Source organism: Pistacia vera, unplaced genomic scaffold, assembly GCF_008641045.1.
Source record: "Pistacia vera cultivar Batoury unplaced genomic scaffold, PisVer_v2 Contig1002, whole genome shotgun sequence".
NCBI classification, from domain to species: domain Eukaryota; kingdom Viridiplantae; phylum Streptophyta; class Magnoliopsida; order Sapindales; family Anacardiaceae; genus Pistacia; species Pistacia vera.
Window position 1 is genome coordinate 342,137 of NW_022195031.1, and position 10,743 is coordinate 352,879.

General features: G+C 34.4%; 1 protein-coding gene across 1 annotated transcript; it reads right to left on the minus strand.

The window, feature by feature from the left end:
* Positions 1 to 6,327: 6,327 nt before the first annotated feature.
* On the minus strand, positions 6,328 to 7,417 carry LOC116137990 (LEAF RUST 10 DISEASE-RESISTANCE LOCUS RECEPTOR-LIKE PROTEIN KINASE-like 2.1). Its single transcript, XM_031423721.1, has one exon. It carries the CDS (start codon positions 6,982 to 6,984, stop codon positions 6,469 to 6,471), a length of 516 nt encoding a protein of 171 aa, XP_031279581.1. The 5' UTR covers positions 6,985 to 7,417; the 3' UTR covers positions 6,328 to 6,468.
* Between the last annotated feature and the right edge of the window lie 3,326 nt (positions 7,418 to 10,743).

A 10,743-nucleotide genomic window follows, 5' to 3' on the forward strand; every position in this document is an offset into this window, starting at 1 on the left:
CCTCCATTTGCTTTAATCGGCCAAAAATGCAACCAACAAACATAACAATTGAAAACCCAAATAAATCATGAATAGAAGCCACATGCAGCAAAATAAACCACCTCCATTTCATGTTCACTTCACCTACTTCTTTTTATGCATTCGGTCATAGTAAAGCAACCCCATAACCATAAATTTTCACATAAACAACCAAATTTCAAAACATAGCACAATCAGACAAAGAAATATACCCAGCCAAACACCATATAGCTAATTTAAACTCAAATTCAACATGCAGCAGCATAAACTAGCAAAATGTCATGCTTACAAAAAGATTCTGGCAACCAAACACAACCAACACCTCTTACAAGCATTTTCACTGTCATTTAATTCCATGTGAACAGTACATAAATATACATGTAACATGCAGCATGTAATCACATACTTTAGAACCAAATCTAGTGCAAAATCATCCAACAATTAATTCAGGGGAAACATGCAAAATGGATTTAGCAAATATCACAATTAACTAACAATTTTTGCACCAAACATTTTAATAGAAGTTCATCACTTGACATGCAAATGAAATTGAGTTTTTAAAACAAGTATTTGGAAATCCACTCACAAAAATTTCAGCTCAACCCAAAATGCCCAGCTGCCTCAAGCATCATCCCTCTCTTCTCCACCTCGCTTTCTCTCCCTCATTTCCTTGCTTCTCTCTCCCTTCTTTTCCTTCTCTCAACTTTTTTCTTCTTCATTTGGGCGAGAAGCCCAAATTTATATAAAACAATATTTTTTTCACAACAACCCCCCAAATTCCCTTAATTCTATATAACCCTGCCACATCATCTTTTCCTTGCAAAAACCTCCAGATTTTGTGCCCTTGCTACATGCAAACCCAACAGTTTCCATTTCTTCGTTTTCATCCGCAACCAAACTTTAAAATTTGATAGAAAAGCCCCTTCTTATAAACAAAACCAAAGAGAATATATATATAATTAGAATGGGGTTTTACAGTAATATAATGTTATAATGCATTAAGTAATCATACTATATATCTTTAATATAATATTATAATTAATCAAATTTCTAATCATTTAATTAAGTATTGTACTAATGTTTATAATAGAATGTTATAATTAATTAAGTAATCATTTATTTATAATGTAATGTTATAATTAATTAAGTAATCATACTATAAATATATAATGTGATGTTATGATTAATTAAATTTCTAATCATTTAATTAAGTATTGTACTAATGTAGTAAATTACTAATGTTTATAATATAATGTCATAATTAATTAAATAATCATTTCATTATGTAATGTTATAATTAATTATGTGATCATACTATAATGTAATGTTATAATGAATTAAGTAATCATACTATAAATCTTTAATGTAATATTATAATTAATTAAATTTTTAATCGTTTAATTAAGTATTGTACTAATGTTTATAATGGAATGTTATAATTAATTAAGTAATCATTTAACTATAATGTAATGTTATAATTGATTAAGTAATCATTTAACTAGTAATGTATTAATGTTTATCAATTTATTTTATATAATTAATTAATTACTAATTTATTACATATATACTTAAAACTTAATAATTGAAGTAAATAAATAAATATTATATTATTATTTAATCAAATATATTCTTCTATTAAAAAATAATTCTTTTAATAACATTAAAATACTTTTAATTTGTTTTAATTCCAATTATATACTTAATTAATCAAAACTTTAATATTAATATATTATAATATATTAAAGTTTTTTATATTGTGTAGTTTATATGTAATAAGTATAATTGTATATTTATTTAATTAGGTTATTTAAAAATATAACTTTTTCCATTTTAATTTTTTTATATGTAAAATTATTAGACCCCCCATTCTTCACAGATATTTCATTTCAGGCTAAGTTCCAAAACAAGTTCCAAAACAGGGTACCTGCTGCAGGTTCCAAGCCAGGTACCCGTTACAAGTTCTTTTTCTAGGTTCCTCCACATGTAGGAACTGGAACCGGAATCGGAACTGCATAGTATCGGTTCCAAAAAAATGGAATCAGAACCTACCCACACAGTGTCAGTTCCGGGTAGGTTCTGGTTCCTGTTTCGATTCTACCTGTTACCTGTGCTCACCCCTAGATATAAGGTCAGGTTGGTGGCCAAAGGTTTTACACAACAAGCTGGAATCGACTATGATGAGACATTCTCTCCTGTTGTGAAGATGGTGATTGTAAGGCTGATTTTGGCCATTGCTTCTATGAAAAACTGGCCATTATTTCACCTAGACGTTCACAACGCATTCCTCCAAGGAGACCTTCAAGAGGACATTTACATGCATATACCACAAGGCTTCTCCAATCCTTATAATAATCCTTAGTGTGCAAACTCCATAAGTCATTGTATGGCTTGAAGCAAGCTTCCAAGGCCTGGAACACTAAGCTCACCAATGCCTTATTGTTTGATGGTTTCCATCAATCTCTGGCAGATCATTCCTTCTTTTTTAAGAGACATAACAGTCAGATTGTACTCCTTCTTGTGTATGTTGATGACCTAGTCATCACTGGCAGTGACAGTGTGTTGATTGCGGAAACTAAGGCTCTCCTGCATTCTTACTTTAAACTTAAAGATTTAGGTTCTCTAAGATACTTTTTAGGCTTTGAGGTTGCTCGCTCTTCTAAGGGGATTTACCTTTGTAAACGGAAATATGCTTTGGAGTTAATTGTAGACTCTGGATTAGCTGCTGCCAAACCAGTTTCTGTCCCTCTTAATCCACAGTTCAAGTTCACTACTGTGGACTTTGATAAAGCCTTCCCAGCAACACAAGTTTCACCTCAGCAAGATTTACCATTGGATGATCCTACAGTCTATCAAAGATTGGTTGGCAAGTTACTCTACTTGTGTCTCACACGTCCATATATTAGTTTTGGTGTAAACTTACTTAGCCAATTCATGCATAAGCCTAAGCACTCTTATCTTCATGCTGCCTTGCGCATTGTCAAATATGTAAAAGGTTCTCCAGGCTTGGGGCTATTATTTCCTGCTCATGGTTCCTTTCATCTTAAAGCATTTTGTGATTCTGATTAGGCATCTTGCTTCATGACTTGCAAATCAGTCACTGGCTTTTGCATCTTCTTGGGGGATTCTTTGATATCTTGGAAATCAAAACGTCAAGCTACAGTTTCTAAGTCCTCTTCTAAAGTTGAGTACCGAGCTATGGCATCCACTGTTTGTGAGCTGATTTGGCTTACTCAACTTCTTCGTGTTCTAGCTTTTCAACTCAACTACCTATCCCTCTCGACTGTGACAATAAGTTTGCCCTCCAAATTGCTTACAACCCTATCTTCCATGAACAAACTAAACACATCAACATCGACTATCATATAGTTCGTAACAAACTTAAAGAAAGCCTAGTGCAACCTGTTCATGTCCCCACTAAGGATCAGCAGTCGATTTGTTCACTAAATCAGCTTCCTCCGCTCTTCATCATCATTTGCTATCCAAGTTGGGGGTGCTTGACATTTATCACCCATCAACTTGAGGGGGGATATTGGCTTATTAGTATAATCAGTTTTAGTTAGTTAATTAATCAATTAGTTAGTTAGTCAATTAGTTAAATAGTTAGTTAGTTGTTGTGGTTAATTAACTATGGTTAGCCAACCATGGTTACTTGTATATATAAACTGTAATAAACGTCTTATATAATTTTTCAAGCTGAATAAAATTTCTATTCTCTCAAATACAAATTGTTCATTAAATATATGGGTCAGATGATGAGAAGAAGAGAAATATAATAAAGAAGGGCATGCATTCCACGAGGACAGGTTTGAGCGTAAGATTTATCACGACAAAGACACAAATAGCTCCATATATGTTTGACTGATTAGGCAAAAATAGCTCCATATATGTTTGACTGATTAGATCTGCATATCCCACGGGAAGATTGACATTCGGAACAGAGTACGTTCTCTGCCTGATACTTTACATCAAACCCCAGATCTAAAGCCTCTCTCAACCATTCTCCTTTTTGACGCTGTCCAATCCAATCAGAAGTAGTCAATGGAATGGGGACTTTAATAACCTCACTACATGTGTTGGTAAGATTTAGAAAGTCGTCTGGCTCCTCTTCAACTGTGTAAAAACCTATCCTCTCTTCACTTCCTAGTTTGACAACTATAATTATTTGTACCCGGTGGCGATTCGATAGTGCAACAATAGAATAAACTGAGGTCCGAACGTTTGGACTGTAATTGAAAAGAAGCTGGTTGAAAGTGGTGCACTCCGGGCTACCAAAACAATCACTGTCCGCATAATTAATATCATTTTTTGCTATTGTCATTGTTTGATTAGGTTTATTGATGCCTAAACCTCGAAAAGGCTGAGTTTCAACCGTTGCAGATTCGATTATAGGATGCAGACTGTCTTGACAATGGAGCTCGAATTCTTGTCGACCACAACGGAGAGGCATGTCTTTCCCCCACAAAGGATACGATACATTCATTAAAATCGGCCCACATGAGAAAGGGCAACTGCATGACAAGTACTGATCATCTTCACCAGAGTAATGTGTTGGGATTGTGGCAAAGATGCAGAAGATAGTTAAAATGAAGTGTAGGAAGAGATGGTTGTTCATTTTTTGGAAGGTGCATTGAGAGATAAGAGAAATGGAAAAATATGGTTCATTATTAAATTCTGATAAGGGGAAGTAATAGTACTGAACCATCGAAGGCAAGTTCCTAGCCCCTTTCAAAGACTTTTGACTTGTTCAAATCAGTAGACTCACCGATCTTCTGTGAGAATTATTAATTATTAGCGGGTCGTAGAAGTTACAACAATAAAGAAGAGAAAATTTAGAAGTTGCAAATGTAACAGTAGCAACCCACAGCCCAAATATATGACTAATTCAAGAGTGGCATATTTGCATACCGGAAGGACATGTTCGCGTGTGACGGTGTGAGGTTTATCACGGCAAAGGAACACAAATGGCTCTGAATTTGACAAATCAGATCCACATATTTCTTTAGAATCAACACATATGCAGAACATGATTCTCTTTCTGCATAATACCGCACTCCAAAACTCAGACTTAATGCGTCTTTCAAGAGTCTGGCCTCAAGATGATCGTAATTGGAGTCAATGACATGGAGATTTTTGTAACATTTTTACATGTTTTGTTAAGATTTTCAAGACTAATTTCGTCAATTTCGTTTACTGTGTAAAAGCCTTTCCACTCTTTACTTTATTGATCACAGCTATATTTTCTATATGGGTTATCTGCCCTGGAGAGGACACATAGATGCAATTAAAGAAGAAGCTGAGGTTTCGAACGTCTTGACCGGACATAAAGAGAGTTTGGTCGAAAGTGAATTCCGGAAATACTTCTGAACAAGAACCATCTAGGAATTTAGCATCTCGAAAGACGGTCATTATTAGATGGGGACAATCAATTTCTGAAACTTTAAACTCTTGAGATCCAAATTGTATGGTGGTATGCTGATCTTCCTGACATTTGAGCTCGAGCCATGGATCATGACAGCAATTTTGAGTCCTATTCTGACCTCAGAAAGGATTAAGGCTTACTGCATTCCACGTATTGCTCATCATCATCGCACTAAGATGTAGGGATGACGATCAAGATATAGAAGATATTGAAGATGAACTGAAGAAAGTGGTGGTTCATTTTGTGCACGGGCATGGAGATTGATTAGAGTGAGCATGATATTAGATACGAGTTTTGTGATCTTAAATTCTCAGTTCTAGTAAAAAAAAAAAAAAAAAAAAGGGAGAATTACACATACCTAGGTATATTGGTATGTTGGCCCGTTGATCAATGGGGCGTCAATTAGCCACTTATTCATACTCTAGTCAAATCATATATTCTAAACAATTCATCCTATTTCACTACATTTTGAAATACATGGAAGAAGAAAATGATATAGCGCACATTATGAGTTATATGCTATGAATCGAATGGCAATTATCGTTTACGTCTATTCTGACATAGGAGGTATATATGTATTTCATTTACTTTTATTTTAACATTGTCGGTATCACTATTTACCATTAAACATCCCACCAGAAATTGAACAAAACAATTCCAAAGAGACCGTGTAGTATTGTGAAACTGTGGAAGGGCTTCTCCTAGTATTTTGTTGAAAATAATGTTTAGCCAACTACCAAACAAATTTCAAGGTACTTGCAACACAACTTTATTGTTTCAAGTTTGAAACAACTTTGTTAGTTACAGTACTGGTGAAAGAAACAGTAGTTATCTCTCTCTTTCGCATGTGAAAATAGATAATTGTGTCAATATATACAAGCCACCACAAAATAGTTAAATTCGGTCATGGAAATAATTACTAATTTCTGTTAGGACATGGATGTGGTTGAAGAATATATCTGTAGTCTTGAAGGAGAAGAAAAGAAAGGCTCCGGTGGAATATGCAAGGCTTCAACGCTCCCTTGCAACATTTATGCTACCTTGTTCATGGATGGCCTATCTAATGGGCGAATTTGTATGCACCACAAACCTACAATAATCATCTTCTTTGCAATTTCATTTTCCTCGCTGCTATTCACACCATGCCATTTTAATTCTTTGTCTTGCTCAACATGCTTGTAAATCCAATGTGGAAAATATTTTTCACTAGTATTAAACTCTCTAACATCTTTATTTTCTCTTCCTCCAACCACCTCTAGAATAATCATTCCGTAGCTGTAGACATTAGACTTAGGTGAAACTTCTCCAAAGTTTCTACTAAATACTTCTGGAGCAATATACCCAATTGTTCCTTTAGCCTCCAACATCGATACGATACTCTCCTTTTTAAAGCATAGTTTCGCAAGACCAAAATCGGAGATCTTGGGACAAAATCCTTCATCAAGAAGGATATTATGAGGTTTTATATCAAAATGCAAAATCCTTGTGTTGCAACCACGATGCAAGTACTCTAGCCCTCTAGCAACTCCAACTGCAATTTTGTACATTTTTTCCCATCCTAATTATTGACCAGCCTTAAGATTATGCTCATTGTATATGAACTTCTTAAGTGATCCATTGGGCATGAATTTATAGATAAGAGCTCTCTTGTCACCCTCTAAACAAAATCCCAATAGTGTGACAACATTATTATGAGATGTTCTACTAATGCTTGCAACTTCGTTGATGAATTCTTGGCCATTCCCTTCGGATGTATTTAGGAGCTTCACTGCTACAACGATGGCCATCCAATAACTTGCCTTTGTAGACACCACCATAACCTCCCTGGCCTAGTTTTTGTTTGAATGAGTTGGTCATCTTCTTAATGTCTGAAAAGTTGAACCTTTTGGGAACTAGAGTTCCATAGTCTCTTATGAAGGCCTCAATATCTTGATCGTTCTTTGTTAGATTCCTTAAAAGGGATTTTGGCATAAAAGATGAGATTTTGTTCCTTCTGCATAAGCAGATAATTACACAGATGATGGTTATTGCGATTATTGCAAGAGCAGTGCCTGTCAAAAGAAATTAGTTCCGAGTCAGTCTAGTAGGAACATAGAAAAGGCAAGCAAAGTCTGATGAAATTTTGATATTTTGAACAGTAAAAACAATAGATAAATTTTGATCCTTCTTTGTGAGATTTCTTAAAAGGGATTTGGACATAATTGATGATATTTTCTTCCTTCTATCTAAGCAAATAATTGTACGAAGTGAAGTGACTGTTATTCAAGGCCGTCACAAGAAATAAGTGATGAATCAGGTGGTAAAAAAAAAGATTTTTACTGCCAGTGTCTTTTAGAACATGTTTTCCGTAAAAGATTTTATATTTGAATAAGTAATGTTACACCCCACAATATTTCTCACAAACTTTCTCTTACAATCTTGATTTGATAGTTTGTAATTAGTCAACTGTAATTTATCAAGTAGGACTCATTGGAAACTGACCAATTACGAGCTGTCACATTGAGATTGTAAAGGAATGTTTGTGAGAAAAGATAGTAAAGTTAGCATTTTCCTATTTGAATAGGAAACTATAGACATAAAAATAAAAGTAATATGAGGAGATATATTACCTATACCAATCTTCAATCCGTTGGTAAATATTCTTGCAGTCCCTGTATCATGCAAGGTAATGGCATAGTTAGAACTTTACAAAATCTATATAAAAAACTTCTTGTGTAACATGTATATAACTTTGCAATTGTAATAATGTGCTTTAATAACAAGTCAGAATTTACAAAATCATATAGAACAGGGGAAATAAAAAATTAACAGTAAAGCCTCGTTTGGATTGAGGGATTAACCTACATGCAAATTGTAAGTTTGAACTTAAGACTTAAAACAAGTGAATCTGATTTTGGTTTGGTCGATAGTAAAAAATTAAACAAATCGAAGAACTAGGAAAATTTTGATCACATGCTTTAAGATAATGTCTATGTTGGCGAAAACAAATGAATACATTATCTTTTTTTTTTTTTTTTTTAATAACTGGGTGTCTAAGCCAGTTTGTGCGTTATCTCAATTAATCCCTAAATCCATTGAATACTCAATAACTCAATGTTCTAAGGTAAATCATAAATGTATATGATAGATGGCATCAAGGTTCGAACCCAGTAAGTTAATGAAGGAGCAAACTTTTTTGACCGTCAGACTACCCTTTAGGGTTACGAATTCATTATCATGATACCCAAAACATAAACCATTTGCATAAATAATATTTAATATCGAGAAAAGGAAGTTTGGACACACACACCGACATCATACATATATATATCCTGAATCCAAATAAAGACTCTGCCTTCTAGAAGCGGACCTTATAATCTAATTACGTAAACAAGAGATTATTTTTGTTTTATGTAAGAAAGGGACATACTTAAGAATTTTCCCGGATAGCTAAGAAAGATGTCATCAAAACACTAACCTCTTTGCTCATGATAATGTATTCATGTTTTGACTCGTTTATTAAAACTCACTGCTCAGAGTCTAATGCCACTAAATGTTTCTCCTAAAAACAACTTTAGTCTGAGTAAATGGTTGTTTCTTCCCTTCTGTAACCAACAAAAGAAGACAAAATGACTTAAATGTATATGCCTAAGTGAAACCAATGACCAGAAAGTATGGAGTAATGAAAAAAAAATTGCTAAGAAGATGAGCATACCAGGATAGGTTTGATCGTGAGGTCGATCAGGCAAAGCATAGAAAAGGAGTGGAATTTGACGAATTTGATCCGCATACCCCTTGAGAATTCATACATGAAGAACATGATTCACTGTCTGCATTGTACTTCACATTAACATCTTCATTTAAGGCCTCTTCCAGTTGTCCGCTACAAGACGATTCTCGTCTAGATCATTTAATACAATTGGGACTCTGATAACCTTGCTACAATTGTTGCTAAGATTCTCAGTAGCTTCCTTCCCTCAATGTGTAAACCCTGTTCTCACTTCATTTCCATCTACATGACAAGTGATCAACTTATTCTCATCTGATTGCGATAGATTTCCACTGCAATCATAGAACAAGCTGAGGTTCCTAACTTCTTGACCGTACTGAAGAGTGTTTCGTTGAAAGAAATCATTTCCCAATAACTGAGAGCAAGAAGAGGGGAAAAGAACTTTCGAAAGATGGTCATTAGTTGAAGTTTACGATTGATTCTTGAAACATTGAATCCTTTGAATCCAGAACGTAAGGTTGGGAACTGATTATCTTGACAGCCGAGCTGAATCCTTTACGACCGCAATACGGAGACCCATCGTCTCCCCAGAAAGGATAATCTATCGCCTATGACTCCACAGAATACGGAGTTCTGCAAGTCAAGTACCGATCATCATCCGCAGAGAACACAAAGGGATGGCGATCAAGATACAGAAGGCTGTGATGATGAAGTGAAGAATGAGAGACTGAAAACATTGCCTCATTTTGTGAAAGTTCATGGAAAGATGGATTAGGAGGAGTATCAATATTTCAATGAGTTGGTTCTTGCGTAATGAAGTTGCTAGTTTAATTTGTTTTAATCAAAAATGGAACATCCACTAAAATTTCAGGGAGAGAGAAAAGAGAGATTACTGTTGACTTTATTGACCTGGGCCTTTTTTATTTTAAACGATAAAAATCAAGCTCTAAGACACGTATAATTACCATTTAGAAGGGAGATAAATTGATATATATATAAATAGGAAGAGATATAAATGATAAATTATTACATCATGATATGAAAAATAATTAAAATAATTATATAAATGAAAACTGTTAAAATTTAAATGAGAGAAAATCACTCACCACCCTTGATCTTTCGAAAAGATCACTAGTTTAGCAATTTTAATCAAACTCGTTCATAACTATTTAAAATATATCATTAACGACCCTAAACCCTAATCCATCAAACTTCATTCGTCTTCAAAGGGGTAACTTAGTCTTTTCATTTTGATCGACAATTTTAACAATGGTTGATGTTGATATCCCGCGCATTCAAGTCTACTAGTTTATAAGAGAGGGTATTCCTCCTATTCAACAAAGTCTTATTGGGTGAGGAGTCACCCACCTCAAAATTCTATCATAGTACCAAAGTTGTGTCCAATTGAGCTAAGTGTTTGACCAGTCAGTGAGGAGTTAAGCCAATATTACCTTCATCAACAGGTATGACCTACACTATGAGCTTGACTAGGAAGGGAATAGTTAGATTCTCACACCAGCTAAGCACGTTCAAGTCTACTGTTTATAAAAGTGAATCATTCTATTCAAAAAGACTTTATTGGGTGAGAAGTTAGATC